Source organism: Mytilus galloprovincialis, chromosome 11 (genome assembly GCF_965363235.1).
Source record: "Mytilus galloprovincialis chromosome 11, xbMytGall1.hap1.1, whole genome shotgun sequence".
In the NCBI taxonomy this organism is placed as follows: Eukaryota; Metazoa; Mollusca; class Bivalvia; order Mytilida; family Mytilidae; genus Mytilus; species Mytilus galloprovincialis.
The window spans coordinates 51,041,119-51,061,178 of record NC_134848.1 but is presented as its reverse complement, the minus strand read 5'-3'; the positions used below and the strand labels follow the sequence as shown (position 1 = coordinate 51,061,178).

Genomic DNA, 20,060 nt, shown 5'->3' with positions numbered 1-20,060 from the left:
CTAACATATAAAGGCACAGAACCAGAACATAAGTGCACAGCACCAGAACCGTTTTACCTAATCACCAGCACATCGTCAGGACAATTTCGTTTGGCGAATTTGCAGGACTTTTGTAATACAATATTATTGTAATATTTCTTACATGGTATTTGCGACGTATCAGAGAAAAATTAAGCAACAGAACGGTTGTTAAATTACCGTTCTGATACAATCTAAACAAACTCATCAGCACAGAATCAGGACCCATCAGGACCATTCAGGACCGAATCACCATCAATGAACGTTTTATCACAGAACAACATTACCTGTCCTCATAATATGATAATAACATGGGCCCCACAGTTCAAATCAAAGCATGATTCTACATTAATTGTGAGTTCTGGTCCTCACAGAAGGAGGTCGAAATGTTGTCATTTTAGAGCATCAGTGGAGCATTGAGTCACAATACATTGGTCAAAGAAACCCGGATATTCCATAATGTCGGAACCCTTGAGCTCGAAGATTAAATAAGAATATGGCCAGGAGCAAAAATTCCGTTTTATCCCCAATGATAACTCTATTGCCATCTTTTTTGTCGGGAAACCCCTGTTAAAAAATCGCATTGTGTAAACATCCACAATCGTAACCTTCCAATTTTTGTAAGTAAAGCCTTACAATAGAGTAGAGAACAAAGGAAGATGATACTTTTGAAATTTCATAACAGTTTCCTATCGATAACGGTACAATAAGTGTGCTCCACTATGCAATTGAACATACAAAGGATTGGTTTTGTAGTTGGCTTCCAAACACAGTTGCGTAAGGCAGGTCAAAAATATTTTAAAACTACGACACTCCTCAAATATTGTTTTCGAAAACTCAATCAACTAAGGTTGAACATTTAATTCTTAGTACAGTTGCATAGCAAGGTTCAAAAAGAAACAAATGTGAAATATTGATCGCTTTTTTAATTTCTTACAACATGATAATGTTTCACAAACAAATAAAACAAAACAGTTCAGTTGAACATAAACACAAAATAAATATGAAGCACCATATCTATAAAAAGCATTTTCAATTGCCTCAAAAATATTATTTACAGTTACTATCTTCCGCACTCCCCTACCAATTATGACATATGAAGACGAACAATTCTTACAAGGAAACATAACTAGAGGCTCTAAAGAGCTTGTGTCGCTCACCTTAGTGACGTAGGTCTATGTGCATATCAAACAAAGGAAATAGATGGATTCATAAAAAAATTGTGTTTTGATGTTGGTGATGTGTTTGTAGATCTTAATTACTGAACAATATTGCTGCTTACAATTATCTCTATCTATTATGAACTTGGTCAAGTTGACTTATTTGTTGATCATAGTTTGCTTTTCTTATTTGCTGTTAACAGTTTACCTTTATCTAAGATAAGATTGAAGATAATAACCAAAAACTTCAAAGTTTTCTTAAAATTACCAATTCAGGTGCAGGAACCCAACAATGGGTTGCCTGATTTGTCTGAAAATTTCAGGGCAGTAAGATCTTGACTTAATGAACATATTTTAATGAATGAGATTTGCTCAAAATGCTTTGAATTCAGAAATAATAGCCAAAAATTGCATTTTACCCCTATTTACTATTTTTAGCCATGTCGGCCATTTTGGTTCGACGCCAGGGTCATTGGACACATATTTAATACAACATGTACATACCCTTATGATGATGATTGCCAAGTTTGGTTAAATTTGTCTAAGTAGTTTCAAATGTTTGCGAGGAGAAGATTTGTTTAAAAGATTACCAAAATTTTAGATAAATGGTTAAAAATTCACTACAAAAAGCAATAACTCCTTGAGGGGTCAACTGACAATTTTGGTCATGTTGACTTATTTGTAGATCTTACTTTGCTGAACATTATTGCTGTTTACAGTTTATTTCGATCTTTTATAATATTCAAGATAATAACCAAAAACCTCAAAATTTCCTTAAAATTACTAATTCGGAGGCAGCAACCCAACAACAGGTTGTCAAATTTATCTGAAAATTTCAGGGCAGATAGATCTTGACCTGATAAACAGTTTTACCTCGTGTCATCTTTGCTCTAAATTCTTTGGTTTCAGAGATATAAGCCAAAATCTACATGTTTCCCCTATGTTCTGTTTTAAGACATGGCGGCCTTCTTAGTTGGTTGCCCGGGTCATCGGAGACGTTTTTTAAACTTGATAACCCAATGATGATTGTGGCTAAGTTTGGTTAATTTTGGCCCAGTAGTTTCAGAGGAGAAGATTTTTGTAAAAGTTGACGAACGACGGACTCAGGACGATGGACGCAGGACGACGGACGCCAAGTGATGAGAAAAACTCACTTGGTCCTTCGAGCCAGGTGAGCTAAAACATGCTATCGCTGTTTTCATTTTGAGCAAAACTGCAAACCCCTTGTTAGCCAAATTATTGAAATTAAATCAAGCATAACTATAGTGATCGCCTTTATGTCCACGTCACACTGTCCCGATTTTTACGCCGATGGCAACACGATTATGGAAATTTTCAAAATCGGGACTAATCGTATCCAGAACGGGCTATTCGTAGTGCCATCTTTAACCATCGTAGAACCATCGGCAACTTTTTCTAGCCTTCGGGGACAACTTCGGGAAGGGTTCTAAATTTTTTAACATGTTAAAAAATCCTCGAAGGTGCGTCCGATGTTGAGGGTTCGTATTGAGTTCGTATCACCATCCTCACCATCGAAATGTCACCGGGAATGCATCTTTGAACATCGTATTGCATTCGTGTTTCCATCGTTTCTATCGAGCAGTTTTGACATGACGATGTCTACACGAATGAATCACGCAGCTACCCGAAGGTCTTACGATAGCAACACGACTTCGTGAAGACCTCGTAATCCCGTCGTGTTGCCATCGAATAAAAGTACGAAGGCGACAAGATGGAACTACGACGGCAATAAATCCTGCTAAATGTAAGTTAATTTTCGCGCTAAAATACATTTAAAGTGCCATGCGTGATATGCACTGATCAGTCTAATACGACAGTTAAGAAAGACGTTCACAAAACATGGAACTCATATCATATGATTCTATGAGATTCTAACAAGAAAGGCGACAGCGTTGTTTCTATTCATTCAGATGGAACAAGAAGAGCAGCTATTACAGGCTCAGGATTTACTTTTACAAGTATATATTTGTCAATTTTTCGATAAACATAAACGATAAAGGTGATGACGAAACTTGACCGTTGTTTTTCTCTGGCACTCAACATATACACAATTGCATATGGGTGCACTGCGAGACAATATGAAGAATAGATTAGCATATGATTTATTGAATTCCATTAAGTAATAAATTAATGGGACTTTTTGAAAAAATGTGTTCAGAATTATTTTTTTTTCTGACTAAACACACCGGCGTTTTGCATTTGCGCCGATCTGCATTTCATTTGCGCCGATTTTTTCTTTCATTTGCGCCGATTTTTTTTTTCATTTGCGCCGATTTTTATACAGGTAAATAACAGGTAAATTACAGGTGAAATGATATAATAAAATGTGGTATGAGTGCCAATGAGACAACTCTCCATCCCAGTAATGCTATTTTCATTTATCATTAAAGACCTCTTCCGTTGGCCAGTTGTACATATGTTATGAATTGTCAATCATAACATGTATATTACTGTTGTCTCCTGCTTAAAATGAAGAAGTAAAAACCTAAGATAAAAGCACTTTGTTTATACTAAAATGACGAATTAAAAATATATGTACAGCATTCAAATCCATAAAAACGGAATACATTCAAATCATAAATCTGTTCTTTCCGAGTATGTATAGGCAACCCACCTAATATATTCCTTTCTTATGATTTCGTCTCTTCTGTATTTGGCGTAATTGTCGATAACGAAGGCCATCTTTTCTTTGTCTGTCATTCGTACTGATGGGACATTTCTATAGTTCGCATTTTCTCACAAGGAAGCTATTAAACCAAGAGTTCCAAATGGTGAAGTTGAAATCATCCCGTCGTTAATTTTATGGACGCCATCACGAATTCGTTGACCGTTATGGAATGTGTACTTGTACGTTGTCTAAAAATGTATGACATTTGTCATCAGAAGGAGCAATGTCAAACGTGAAGCAGTCATTGAATTCATTTAGGGAAAGGAATGATAACCTGAAACATTGGGATAGCCATTTACCAATTGCAATATTACTTGGTTTGTCTTTATACTCTGTGCTCAGTCAATGTAAAAGTATGAACTCACCTGTAACGTACCTGTAAATCCAATTAGGAAAAAATATAAAATCGGCGCAAATGAAAAAATGAAATCGGCGCAAATGAAAGAATGAAAATTTTCAAAATCGGCGCAAATGTCATACGCCCAAACACACCCCTGTCGAAATATAACTACTATATAACTCGTGATTTTGTAAGCAATCAAGTCCATATTCATGATTTAAGCAATTGTGATGGTTTTAGTGGCTAGTATAAAATAATAAAGCACAAAAAGTTGATTAAAAATATCAGCCATTTTTGGAAAAATTGGACTTGGACGGAACCTTAATAATCAATTTTTCTATTTTATTGATCTTGATCATACCATTTTTTTTTATTAATATTTTTTTTTATGTTTATTAGATATTAATTTGAATAACATTTTTGCTGCTTTAATAATGATAAATTCCACAAATTAGTTGCAGCAGAGTTTATGTTTGATTTATCTTGATATATTGATAATTGTTAGTTATAAAAGCATTATCATGAAGTTTTCATCATGGGTGACATAGAGCATCCTGGATGTTTTTCCTTTGAGCAGCCAGTCCATTAAAATTTACCTGGGAAGAGTAATTTCATTATTATGTATAAAAACAGGACAATATGAGGCGAGCTGCATACATGAAACCTTGCAATTGCAATCTGAAAAACAGGGAATAAAATTCTATACTTTACAGTTCAAAGTGTGTTGAATCAAATATTCTTACATAATAATAAAAGTGAAATTACCATTTGAATCACCCAACATACGACCATTCAGTATTCTGAGTTGTAAAGTTATTTAAATATATTTGGGTGATTACATGTCATAAGACGCATAGTCCTGTGTAGATATTTATAAAACTGATCCAAACAGATAACCTGATTCTCTTGCTGTTGTTTTGAGATTGTGTTTGTAAACGATGTACGCATCTTTCCTCATTTCTTTTAAAGTTTTTCGCAGAAATTTATCAACGTATTTATATGTATACACAAATGCAGCCATTGTTCCTAGTACAGGTATAAATGTATCTATCTCACTCATTATAATAGCTCCAACAGTTGTGACAACAGTACCTGTATTTATAATTGCCTTTAGACCTGAAAGTGTAAACTGCCCAACTTTTCCGGTTAACCACTTATCTTTAACACCCGGTACATCACGCACTTCACTTTTGCTTAATTGAAAAGTTTGAATATAGAAATTAACCTCACTATTCACGGCGTACACATTGAGGCATACATCAAGAAAAGGAACTGGCATGGCAGAAATCATGCTAGCCTTATAGGCTACAGCAGGTATTCTCATTAATAATTCCTCATATTTCTTTTCTATAACGTTTTGTGTCAATGTAGGAATAAAATGCAAAAGTGCTGTCGCTTTGCTTTTTGGAAGATTTTCCGTCATATGATCAATTAATGCAGACATATCACCTATTTCAGCTTGGATGTTAGAAATAACGAAAAGTTCTGCCTGCATCATATTAGTGTCTTCTTTTACCGAATTCTTAAAATCTTGTCTGATTCCTTCCATGATAGTTTTCTCGTCTATTCCATCCCTTTCTGCATTATGTAGGTTCTGATCGAGCATTGTTCTTACGAAGCAAAAGGATGACAAAGTCGTTTGAATTTGTTGAGCAAACCATGCGTCGTCTTCTGTGACAGAACTATTGTAAAGGATAAAAAAGTAGTCATATTCACATATATCTACAACTTCTAAGAATTTTGTTTTTGGCATTATCTTTGTACCATACCCTGGTAAGTCGTAAAAACATATACGATCATTATGTGGATATGGATATCTTTCAACTGTAAGTGTTGTGTTTCCTGCTCCAGGTTTTGCAAAGCTGGGGTCATTCTTATCACATCCACGCATTGTGTTGATAAAAGTTGATTTCCCTGCTGTAGTTCGACCTGCAACTGCTATTTTGACAGTTTGTTTTTTACATCGCTTTAATTGCTCATCAATGTATTCGCTAGTTACTTTTGTACCTTGTGTCTTTAGCATTTCCTCCAACATGTCTTTGGTGATTTGTCCACTTGCTTGTTCTATAGTGTTCTGAACTTCCTTCCCTGTTGTGTCTGATTTATTTTTGTTTCCAGCTGTGACCACTTCAATAGTATTATTCTTTTTCCTTTCTTGTAAAAGTCCTTCTGAAATTTCATTTTCACTACCATCTGACATTGTGTCTACGATTGATGACAAACTTTCAGTGGAATATTTTCCTATAGCAATCTGAGCTGATGTAAACGGTCCTTAGAACAGAACGAAATGAAATATATTAGATATTATCAAGGATAACGTTTTTTTTTAAATGACATAATTGAATATTGATAATTGACAAGAACAATTGAAGGAAATATACATCTGTTTATAAGGTATAATGTTTTTTTTTCAAAATTCGTCTAAGATATATATATCTTATATTCCTGTGTAAAAATATTTCTAAATAAAAATGGCTAAAAATGTAGATTATTTGCTTCAACAAAACGTAATGAAACATTATTGAAAATAACATTAGTGTGATCATTCAAATATTCGTGTTATATTCAGTTTTTGCGTATGAATCACTATCTGTATTAATATCCTTACTTTTCTCATTTGAGAGACAGACGTTAATGATTTAAATTACCTAGTAAATAAAAATGGCCTTGCACTTAAATACACCTGAATACCAAACACCAAGTACATTACATGACGCCATCAACAAACTAATATAGAAATGATCTTATACAATGTCCAAATATTATTATCAACAGGATGTAAATGATATAGGACCGTAAGTGGTGGCAATTATATAGCATATTAAGAATATTTCGATTCTTAAAGACGTAAACATTTCAGAACCGATAAAACAATTAATCCTTGGATAAAATTTATATACAAAACATTGTTTGAGCTAGTCTAAGGCCGTGTTCACACCAAATTCCATGTAAAGTAAACTTGTTTACAATTAGTTTAATGAACTGGACATTGGTTTCACATTAAATTTGTTCACATCTATACACCTTGTTTAATTACCTGTACATAAGATTTGTTCACATTTGTAAACTCTATGTCATTTAAAAATGTTTATTACGTAGAATCGAATGAAACGTTTTCGGACAACTTTTCTAGCAGCAAGGGAACGACCATTTGACTCTAAATAGGGGGATGGAAATATTCCGAACCCCAATTGGATAAAGAAAACAATTCTGGTTCTACAGATGATAAAAGATATTCTGAATCAAGAGTTTCCCCACACATTATAGTGTTAAATGTTGAAGAGAAAACAATTGATTACCAGCATCGAAAAAAAACCGGAATAAAACGTTTGCGCGGCAAAATTCTGATGATTAAACAAAATGCCCCCCCCCCCCTTTTTTTAAGTTAAGTGGTTGCTTCTTTATGAAAGCCATTTTGATGATTTGCAGTAGTTTAATGATACTAAAGATGTCTCGATTAAGCATAAGAAAACGTAGGCTGCAACAGCGTGCTTACAGACGAAGAAGGATATATTAGGGATCACTGTATTTCTATCTTTTATGTTTGTTTAAATGGTATTTCTTCTCCAAGAAGTATTTGGCAAAGAAAGGGGTAATGTTGTTTTTTTTTTTACTTTTTAAGTGTAATTTCACGGATCCGAGATACTAGACAAACAATACATTTACCTCGCACTTTTTAAGTAATGCATTTATGAGTGAATCGTTGTTTGAGTAAAGACCAGTGGCAAATATTTCTGTGTAAGTCAAGTCGATTCGGAAATACCTTAATTTTCAAATGAATTATGTGTTTGGCAATGATGCTGATTTGAGTCTTGATAAGGGCTTAATAAAGCTACGTTAAGTTTTATTTCTAAACAAAACAAATAAATATATCAAGTTGAGACAAATATTTCTGTAAAAAACTTCATAAATAATTGCTATAAATATCAATTTTATTAAAAAAAATCGTTTCTTCCTTAAATATGCATGGTGAAACTAATGTTTTAAATGCCTAGTTTTGTGTACACTTAATCTACACAAGGCCTACATCGAGTATCGACTGCATGTAGACAAAACATGATTTACACTACATGTAAACATTGAGTTTTATCAATGGGAACGTAATTTTGTTTAGTTTACGTGTGAGTTACACTTACACAACACCGAGTTTAGGTCAATGTGAACACGGCCTAATGTCATGAATGTTGTGTTTATAACGCTTATGTTCTCCCAGACCAAAATATAGATTACTCAACCTCGACAATAAAGTGTGTAAAGGCCTTAAAAACCATCCGTGCACAGCGTACACATGTCTTAAGTCAAAATATAAGTACTATCGGATTGGTATACCATTCATTAAAAGTTGTTAATAAATAAAAAGAAGATGTGGTATGATTGCCAATGAGACAACTCTCCACAAGAAACTAAATGAAACAGCAATTATGGGTTACCGTACGGCCTTCAACAATGAGCAAAGTCTATACCGCATAATCAGCTACAAAAGCCCCCGAAATGACAATGTAAAAAAATCAAACGTGAAAACTAACGGCCTAAGGGTGTAGAAAAAATAAACGTAAAACAAATATGTAACACACAAACAATCGACAGCCACTGAATTACAGGCTCCTGACTTGGAACAGGCACACACATTCCGAATGTGGCGGGGTTTAACGTGTTAGCGGGTTTCCAACCCTCCCCTTACTTGGGACAGCAGAATAACAGTACAATATGAGAACGAAGTATAAAAATCAGTTGATAAATGCTTAACAGTTTGTTCTCTATAAAAGCAATACCAATACATTTGTACCGATTAAGAGTTATTCAAAGATCGTACTTCAATGTTTAATAATAACGTTTAATGACAAGTTATTTAATGTTTTAAAATATGTTTATATGGATCGTATATAACTTTTAGGACTGTCATTTTAATTTGTTCTAGTAGCGTTCATTCTTACTTAACTTCTCATTCATTATACATATATTATACTAGAACACACCCGCGATGACTGAATTAAAGTATCTAATTATGTGTAAGCCTTATTTTATCCTCAATTTTAGTAATGGTATTGTCTTCTGATATATTCATGCTGATTAAAAGATGAACAGTGTTCTCTGCTTTCAAAATCTTTCTGTTTGAACCCGTCAACCTGAAGCTTATCAATTATTGGTAAAACGTATAATTTGGAAAACAAAATGGGCTTGGAATGGAGTAATTTTTAATCAACAGCATTATCCTATATTAGTTATACATAAAGTTAAAATCTTAGATTCGCCGTTTTTACGTCATGTCAGCTAACCAATGGAACTCCTTATTTTAAGTCTAGATTTTTAGTATTCGTATTGTCATTTTATGAAGTCATGCTGATTAAAATATTACATTATGAAACAATTTAACAATGATGAATTAAGTAGTGTCAACTCTGTGATCATGACCCGTGTAAATAGAAAAACTCAAATGATATTCATGTACGTTTCGGTAATGAAGTTTATCGACAGGTTGTATGTAATCCTTTGGGTACGAATTACGCCCCTTTAATATAAGATTGTTCTGTTATCAATCCTAGTTTATGACCTAACTCAGAAAAGCTCGACTAAATTTCATTTAATTGATGAAGTCAACAACATTTACTGTTATTTTGATGACATTTGTTTATTAAATTGTTATAAATGTTCTAAATGTACTGCCGAAATTTAACCAAATGAACTAACTTTAACTAAATCAAATATAGACTGTAAATCCTTTTCCTGGATGAATTAGATATTTTAACAGAGGAAACTCTATATTGAAATTTACGACACTCTAGAACGTTGCCAATTCAACACTGTGATTAGATAATTGTTCTTTTCATATGCTTTTATATTGATTTAGTTATCAGTAAATACATTGAAACTTAATACATGTATTACCGCTGTATACATATTCAAATTCATAGATCTACAATATGGCGATATCAGTATATTGGTATTGCACAAGGCCGTGTTTTCTCTGACTGCTTATGACGTATTTGCACTATATGTTTGATGTGTACTCATTGATAACTAAGTCTTAGATACATGATTTTTTAATTTAGTTATCATTGAATTTGAACTAGATGCCAGTAACTGCAAGAAATCTCAGATCTGTACTTAATGTCTTTTTGTTATTGGGATGTACAAGTACCATTCAATAGCCACTCTGTGTGTTTATGTGTATCCAACAGAGAAGTTGAGCCTTGTTCAACTCATTTTAAACGTGTTTTATGTGTTGTTCTGTTACAACTCTGTATCAGGTTAGGGAGAGTTTGCGCCTTAAAACTAGTTTAACCCTACCACATTCCGTATATCCTGTCGTTTATTATTTTGTATGTACTTTTTAAAAGCAGTTAGTTTTTCGTTTTACTTTTATAATTTTGAGGTCTTTTATTGTAGACTATGCGGTATGGGCGTAACTGATAAATGAAGGCCGTCCATTGGTCTACATTTAATTTCTGTGTCATTTGGTCTCTTGTGTAGAGTTGCATTATCGTCAATCTTTCTACAACTTCTTTTTTATGTTGTTAACAAATATTTAAAATACTTTGTACCAAAACATTACAAAAACAATACCTTCACAGTGAATTAAAGAATATAAATTAAAAACCTATTGCCTTATTCATCCTTGAAGAGGTACATCTTTCTCTGAAAATTTTGTTTTGCAGTCCTACATAGCAGGTTTGAAAATTATTGCATTCAAAAAGATTTGAGGAAAATTGCATTTTAGGCGTCAAAGGCAATTAGGCATAGTGTTTATATTGACCTTTAAGCATTACCTCAGGTTATTGTCGAGCATGCAAAAACGAGTTAAAGCGATCCTACCTCCCGTCGTCGTCATCGTCTACGGCGGCGTCCACAAATATTCACTCTGCGGTTAAAATTTTATAAATTGCAATAACTATCCTGGATTTCTACCAAAATTGGACAGAAAAGTTACCAGGATTATAATTCAATACGCCAGACGCGCGTTTCGTCTACATAAGATTCATCAGTGATGCTCAGATAAAAATAGTTATAAAGCCAAATAAGTACAAAGTTGAAGAGCATTGAGAACCCAAAATTCCAAAAACGTTGTGCCAAATACGGCTTAGGTAATCTTTGTCTGGGATAAGAAAATCCTTAGTTTTTCGAAAAATTCACAGTTTTGTAACAGGAAATTTATAAAAATGACCAAAGCTTGTTTATGATAATAAGATAGTATCCATAATAAAACTTTTAAAATACCAATCCTGTTTATCCGTATTTTACTTATAAATGGACTTTTTGTCAGTTAACATGCCATTAATACTTTGGAGTAAGTCTTAATTTATTATTCTTAAAATATCATGGATTTGTATCCAACTAGGACAGAAGCTTATTTGTGATCGAAAGCTAGTATCTAGAGGGTAATATTATTACAGTTGAACTATTTCTTTATAGATAACATGACTTACAATCTGGAGTTAAATTTGTTAAAGCATGTTTTAGTTTCATGAAGAAAGCAACACATTGGGTTTCACGGAAACCTTACGCATTTCTATTCTGGATAGTCGAAACGACCGAAAAAAATGCTTGATATTGCCGATGCGCTTGATAATTTTTCAAACAGTGAGCAGCCGTCCTAAATAAACTCATTATAGATACCAGCACTAAATTTTGTATATACGCCAGACGCGCGTTTCGTCTACAAAAGACTCATCAGTGACGCTCGAATCCAAAAAAGTTAAAAAAAAAGCCAAAAAAAGTACAAAGTTAAAGAGCATTGAGATCCAAAATTCCTAAAAGTGTTGCCAAATACAGATAAGGTAATATATGCCTGAGGTAGAAAAGCCTTATTATTTCAAAAAATTCAAAATTTTGTAAACAGTTAATTTATAAATATAACAGTATCAATGATAATTCATGTCAGCACAAAAAAGTGCTGACTACTTGGCACGTGATACCCTCGGGGATATAAATCTCCACCAGCAGTGGCATCGACCCAGTGGTTGTAAATAAACTCATCATAGATACCAGGACTAAATTTTCTATATACGCCAGACGCGCGTTTCGTCTACAAAAAGACTCATCAGTGACGCTCGAATCCAAAAATATAGAAGAAAAGCCAAATAAAGTACAAAGTTGAAGAGCATTGAGATCCAACAACAATATATTATTTACCCTTTTCAATAGTCTGTGGTTCCCACTTATCTTCTTGATTAACATCATTTGCACTATTCAAACTGGTATTTAATGTTACGTCACTTTTGCTAGAAGAATCTGGAAATATGTTATTTTACTGTGAAAGCTCATAGTGGGTTTTAATAACTAATAATGACAAAACAGCTCTCTATACAAAGCGTTTATTAATTGAATGTTTGAAATGGACAAAATTGGTTCTCACATTACATCTTCCTATTTATAAACCTCATCTTAATTGTGTGTATAATGACGAGAGAACGAAGCATAAGCGTTTTCAAACGCATTAAAAGTAACAACACTGCAAAGTTAAGACGAATAAGAATACAGCGTGCTCACTGAAACATAGTTAAAAGTAGCGTACGATATATTCAATAGCATGCTCACGTGGGGTTGGGTCGTTATGAAACTGACTTATTTAGGTAAATATAACAAATGAATAAGTAAAACAAATCAATACAAGACGGGAAAAATAGTTTCGAAAAGATATATCCTTTATCAGTATGATTCAAAATGAATCTTATCATTTAATGCTGATTTTTTTTATATTTAGATTTGCATGAACCACACTGTGCGTCACCAATGAATTGGTTTGGTTACCACTCAAACATTTTCTTATAATTTGGATTATATGGATGTCAAAAGGAAATATGTGCAAATTTACAATAAATATGAGATAATTATAGTTATCAAAAGTACCAGGATTATAATTTTATACGCCAGACGCGCGTTTCGTCTACATAAGACTCATCAGTGACACTCAGATCAAAATAGTTAAAAAGCCAAACAAATACAAAGTTGAAGAGCACTGAAGACCCAAAATTCCAAAAGTTGTGCCAAATACGGCTAAGGTAATCTACTCCTGGGATAAGAAAATCCTTAGTTTTTCGAAAAATTCACATTTTTGTTACTTATCTCAAAATATGTGTATTACCATCGGCAATATCAGAGTCTATATCATGAGGTTCCCATTTGTCTTCTGTGTCAGCATCATGTTCACTATGCAAACTGTTATCGCTGATGATGGTCGTCTTTCTGATAGTGGTATCTGGAATTTATATCTCATAGTAAAAGCTAATAAAGGTTTTAATTGGACGGAATCTTCCCGTGTGAAATAAATACAGAAGTTGGAAAATCCGGTGAAAATATCTGCTGAGTATAAATAGGTTTATGAATGACTACAACTCTTTTGATAATACTGTCATTCGAGATTATGCAATGTTCAGATCATTCGGTTTCCATGTACATGATGTAGCGCTTTTGGTTATTTTTCTCTGAGTCTTTTTAGCATTGGTAGGCTGATAAAGATATGTTTGTACATCAGCAAATCAGCAAATTAAGTAGCAAAATGAAGCAAAATTCTGAAAATGACTACCCACTAGAAAATAAAATGATTATAGAAATGTAAAATTCTGAGTACAATATCGGGTCATTATTTGGGGAATGACAGTGATTCTCTGTCAGAGTCAATGTTAATCTAACTATGTGTCTATCAGGGTAAGGATTCGGTCCCAGTATAACCTTATGTGTATATTTAAACATAGATAAATGAAATAAAATCGTGCAAAATGGGGTTGTTGAATTTGATGTTTACCTTTTTGTGCTTCTTTAATACATGTGTTTGTTTTATAGTGATTAAGATGATAACATAATGTTGATTGCTGTACCCGTATTTTTTGACATTTTGACCTATTATGTCTGTTTGTTTTGTTCACGCATCGTTGTCAATATAATGGAATTTGAAGCGACTATCATCCAAGTGAGAGATTAAGATAGGTATAAAACCAGGTTTAATTCACCATTTTCTAGCAAATGCCTCTACCAAGTCAGGGATATGATAGTTGTTATTTATTCGTTTGATGAGTTAAAGCTTTTAATTTTGTAATTTGATTAGGGACTGTGAAGTTTGGTACTTTTGTGATCTTACTTGTCAGTCTATGAAAAAATTATATTAAAATTTTTTGATAACCTACTTCATTGTTCAAAACAATTTTAGTTTTTGTTATTTCAATTAGACAGAAAATATATTACAGTCGTTCCTTGTCAATTGATTTAACCTCTATTTTTAAGAAGTAAATCATAAAAAAACATTGATGACCTCGAAGTCACATGACAAAATTATGTTTATTATCTAATAGACAAAACAACTTTTGGCAAATCAGAAGATGATTTACATCAAAATTACTTTATGATGTGATATATATATTTATAGTATCGTTCAACTTGCCTTAACTAATATTCCGTTATCTTTTACTTAATAATGACATCAATAATACTACATTACTTAATAGCGTATTGTTTACTTTGAACTATAAACAAAAGTAACATTAGTTTTGCATATACTGTGTATCCATACGTATCAAGTATCACTCCGGGTTTTTGTGGGGACAGATATTTAGCTTTCTTTTAACGTTTTGTATTACTTAAGTATGTTGGCTTTTCGTTTTGATGTTATCCGTTTTCTCAGACTTGCAGTACTTGTTTAGTTTTCTTTATTTATTTTCAATTTGAAATAACGTATGTTTATTAAATCGCCGGAAAATTTGACACTTTTAGATATAACTACTTATAATCAGAATATGATAAATTACTACGAGCTAAAACTGAATGCGGAAAGATATGAAAGTCTCATTTAATTAAGAAAAATAATTACGATATCAGATAAAGGTTAAAGTAATTTCAATATTTTAATAATTGAGACAGTATTCCAAAAAGTGTACCAATAGTTTCGGTAGCTTATCCGAGCTGAAACTGAATGCGGAAAGATATAAAAGTGTCATTTGATAATTTAAATGGACTAGGATGTAAGCGGGCAATCATTTTCTGCTCCACTTCGCACATGTGTTGCTTTTCCTCAAAGTATATGTCCAGTGATTAGTTGCATTTGGTGATGTTATAACTTAAAGAAGGACTACTACAATTGGAAAACAGTCATCATGCTTATTCTCAATGAAAGGACATTATAATATAAACATGATAAAGGTTTCAAAGCGCTAGAGATCATACTTCTTGATTTTTTGTTACCTGGTATATATTTATCATTTTTTGTCCCACAACTGCCACAGAATTTGATTCTTGAGTTAATTACATTATAACAAGGAGACCCATCTATTTTTCCTGTGCATAATGATCCTTTGTCAATGCTATGGTTATTTCGGTGTCCACAATTGTCGCAAAATCTTTGACTCTGAGATATATCACTGTTGCAGTTCTGACAGCAACTTAAATATAATGCGTTCATACCGACTAAAAAATAAAACGAACATAAGCTGTAATAAAGACATATCAAACAATCCATGCCATTCAAAGCAGATTGTTAAATGTATTAGAAACAACAACAAAAGAACAATCTATCAGCGGAAACAAATTTGTTAAGCACGTTTATTACACGTTCCAAAAAGTTAAATTGAAGGTAATCAAAGATAGAATTCAAACCTTTTGGAGATTTCATAAAATTTGTTTAATGGTAGAGATAAAATTGAAAAATGCTTATACATAAATCATACGAGATTCCCAAATAAATGCAAAAATAAAATCGGCCTTGAAGACCGTCATTTTTCTTTGAAGCTTCAACATTCAATTCATAAGACATCGCAATGACAGATACATTATTTTCAATACTAATTTTATATAGTTTTAAAGACAATCTAGAGTATGAGTTGTGGTAGTGTTTAATATATTCACAATTTCAAATTTGCGTATTGTCATTTGTTTTGCTCAATATTTAAGTTACATAACCCGAAGGAAAAAAACTTTATCAGCCACATGACTATTTTCCTGTATTCATAACCCTTTTCCTACACTAGATCTAAAAAACGGGAAAAGTACGCTCATGTTAGATTTACTTGCAGTTTTGCTATTTAAATCGTATTGTGTTTCTTAATCGCAATTAAGAACATCACAGAACAAAAATAATGAAAACAACACTTACTACTTTGTAGTCATCAGAAGCGTTTACCGTAATAAATATATAATTAGAAACGTCCACATCCGCCTAATATATGCAAACCAAGAATTTATAAGAATAACAATTGGAGAGCTATACATGTGACACAAAGGACCTACAAATCATAGTCAAATCTATATTAGATTACATTCTCTGAGAAAGCAACATTAGTTTCCAAGTAGTTTATAAATTTATAAAAAGCCAATTAAAGAAAGATTTGTTTTGAATTGTATCAGTACCAAAGTATTGACTACATGTATTAAGTTGTTAATAATTTCGGGAATTAAAAGTCTACCAGCAACGGTATCCACCCAGCGTTGTAAAAATTTAAAACAACTCTTTGTAAATTACTAAAAAAACAGCACATTTACAAAATGTAATTGAAACAAGATATGGTGTATCATTGATAAACAAATCTCTGCAAGTTTTTTTCTAAAAAAAATAAAGGGAGAATTGATTGTAATGTTGCCTGCAAAGAACAAAGAATCATACTTCACTTTTAAGTTCAAGACCCCCATTTTGCTGTGTGTTGAATATGCTGTATCGTTGCAAGACAACTCGTGGTAATAGAAATACGTAATAGATTATAGCAAAGATGAAAAAGCAAAACATGCTATCATAAAAAAGTAGACTTCATTTACGGACACAATACATATATAAGACAAGTCACAGGGTAACTCGAGATAAATATAAAAATATAGACAGGTAAATATGTATGTAAAGGGCAGCAATTTCAAAGGTTGTATGTAACCCCCAGATCAATAACAAATGACAGCAAGAAGGAAAATGAAGAAGTACAAACAAGGAAATGTATTTTAAGAAGGAAAACAGCATATATGCAAAGCTGTAAAAATGTTCTATACCGCTACTTTTGCAAAAGTACTATTTTTTCAGGTATATATATATTTATTGAAATATTTACATTTGTTAGTTAAAACATTGATTACCGGTACCATATCTTTCTATATAATTTATATTTCGGTTTGGAGGGCTTTCCATAAATATTTATATCTATATTTCGTAATGTTTCTAGAGGGATCTGTTTTTGTTTTCGTTTTTTAAATATTATGTATACAAATACATTTTTGTTGGTTTCTTATTATATATTACATAAAGACAAATATGAAACTACTTTAGCAGTTGGTTGGATATTGAATATTGAATATCGAATAACGAACCGGCGCAAACTTCACATACATTATTTTTTTCTATTCGGAACAACATATCTAAAAAATGACAAAAAACTGAAAACTGAAAGGCGAAATCGACCATCAAAATCTTTTGTCGGGAAAAAATAATATTAGACTATATTTTAAGACAACCGACATGATTATAAATCAAATTCACGTACGATTTTTCTTTTATAGTTTCCTAAACAATTATATATCATTGACAGCAGTATAACAATAAGTACAGGGCATTTTATACACTTGGCAAAGTAAAGCTAGATGCAAACAATGGCGCCGCATGTATCCATACTATTAAACGAGAAGACCTCATTTTGTGTGTCGCTTTTCCTCTTTCCACAATAAATTAATCATCATACTTCTGTGTTCTAAAGGTACCATGCATAGTCGCATTTATCATCCATTATTATGACTATTCAGTTTGGGTTATTTTGGGAGAAAAACGAAAATTAAGTCGTCCGAATATTGCTTCCGTCATCAAACCGACTTTCATGTCACACATGACTTCCGGTTTTAATATTGAAAACCAATCGTATGATAGATGACAAAAATGAAAAATAAACAAGCCAATCAGAGCATTGTCCATATCGTGGTGTTTATATCGTAAGAACCATTACTATAATACTTTAGTTGTAAGTTACACATAATTTTCATCAGTTCTCGGACGGGGAGATTAGTATACTATTATAATATATAGAGACTCTCTATAAAATATAGCCTCATCAAACCGACTTAAAAGTCCGATTTTTAAGCCAGACATGACTACCGGTTTTTACCTTCATAACCAATCGTATGATAGATAAAAAAAAAATGATAAATAAATAAGACAATAAGGGCGTTGTCCATGTCGTGGTTTTTAAATCGTAAAAACCACTACTATTATATCTCGGTTTTACTTACACACAATTTTCATAAGTATTCGGACGGGAATAAGACAATTATTTTCACGTTTATCTGCATTTTCCCCATGTATACTATGATTAATATACTACTATAATATATAGAGACTCCCTTAATAATATAGCAGTGATCGCCATTGAGAAGACAATTTATAGAATAAATAGTTAATAGAAAATTAAATACACTTTCATATCTATAATATAGATACATGTTCAAAGTATACAGAAATGCGAAAATAATGGAATATAACAGAAAACAAAATAATAACGGACTTTGAAAAAAGAGAGGGCTAAGAAATATTGTCCACTCTGTCTGCATGTACCTATATAACTTTTGATATCATTTCCTTAAATTCTCCAGGTATGTTTTTTTACAAAAAATCAGCCTAAAATAGTTAACTTACTTTCAACAAAGCTAAACAACGTCCGCAATTTCGCTTTCAAGAAATGTAAGTCATACAGGGCTTGCGGGTTTAAACTTGCACAGGAATTTCATAAGAGTACTCGAGGACAGGACAATAATTATTGCGTTGATAGAGACTCTCCAAATAATATAGCAGTGATCGTCTAAGGGAAGAAATTCATAGTTAATAGCAAATACACTTTATTTATAGTATACGTATGTTCATAGTATACAGAAACGCGAAAATAATGGAATTTAAAAGAAAAAAATAACGAACTTTGGAAACAAGGGAGAGGGCTGAAACTGTTCCCTATGAATTTAGATACCTGTTTTGAAATTTTCGAGACATGAAATCTTTTACTGAAAATTCTCCAGACACAAAGTCTCACAAGCTATAATGCCCGCGATTTCGCGGTTGTGTTCTAGTTTTATTAAAAGAAATACGAACTAAATTTCTACCCCTGAATGAAAGGATATTGATTTTTAATTCAAAAAGTCCCATCGGTTAAACATCAATGACATAATATTGAGATAAAAATTATAGAAGATCTTTAATTACAGTTTTATCGGTGGTTACATTGCTATTGATATTGATAAATTTAAAGCATACATGTATTCTAATATATGTTACCGTATTTTAGATGCAATGACATGCTTTGATTCTTGAAAACGAAACCATGAGCACGGAGGGTGAATGTTTTATTTTATTCAAGAATCAACGTTTATCCCTTATCTTTCAACTTAAACTATTGTTTAAATGTATTTTCAAAATTCAAGTCTTTTCTTAATTAGATAGTATGGTAAGTGAATTTAAATAACCATGTAATCATGACCAACGACATGAACGATGCATTAGTAAATCAATGTTTATAATTTTTTTTTTAAAGAAATACTTATATAAAACCACACGTCTGTCTTTAATTTATCAGCCATGTGAATAGTATCCGTGTTTACAAAATTAGACATATCCAAATTTGTGTATCATATGCGTATTTATAAAAAAAATAGACATCCAAATTTCAATCCATTGGAAGCCAAGATGTTTCGTCGATATTTTGATGTCAGTCGCACATAACATTTTTAAAGGATGGGTTTAATTCCCAATGAAGAAACGTGTTTTAATTGATTCTTTAAGTGAGCAGAAATCAGTGTATTAGCCGATTCAAATAAAAAAAAGAACCCACGGTACATGGATAGAATGACGTCACGAAAATAGTTTTATATACATTGATACGATGTCCAGAAAATATCGTTTATTGATGTGGTTCAT

At 32.4% G+C, this 20,060-nt stretch overlaps 1 protein-coding gene across 2 annotated transcripts in view; it reads right to left on the bottom strand.

Annotated features, from left to right (window-relative positions):
* Positions 1 to 4,728: 4,728 nt before the first annotated feature.
* LOC143052343 (uncharacterized) overlaps positions 4,729 to 20,060 on the bottom strand; it is a 47,451-nt gene continuing 32,119 nt past the window's right edge. For both annotated transcript variants that reach the window (XM_076225348.1, XM_076225349.1), the window contains exons 7-10: positions 15,380 to 15,601; positions 13,290 to 13,403; positions 12,338 to 12,436; positions 4,729 to 6,478 (exon numbers count right to left, since the gene is read on the bottom strand). In XM_076225348.1, the coding sequence (XP_076081463.1) occupies positions 5,079 to 6,478; positions 12,338 to 12,436; positions 13,290 to 13,403; positions 15,380 to 15,601 (1,835 nt within the window). In that variant the 3' untranslated portion in view covers positions 4,729 to 5,078. The remainder of the gene's footprint in view (positions 6,479 to 12,337; positions 12,437 to 13,289; positions 13,404 to 15,379; positions 15,602 to 20,060) is intronic.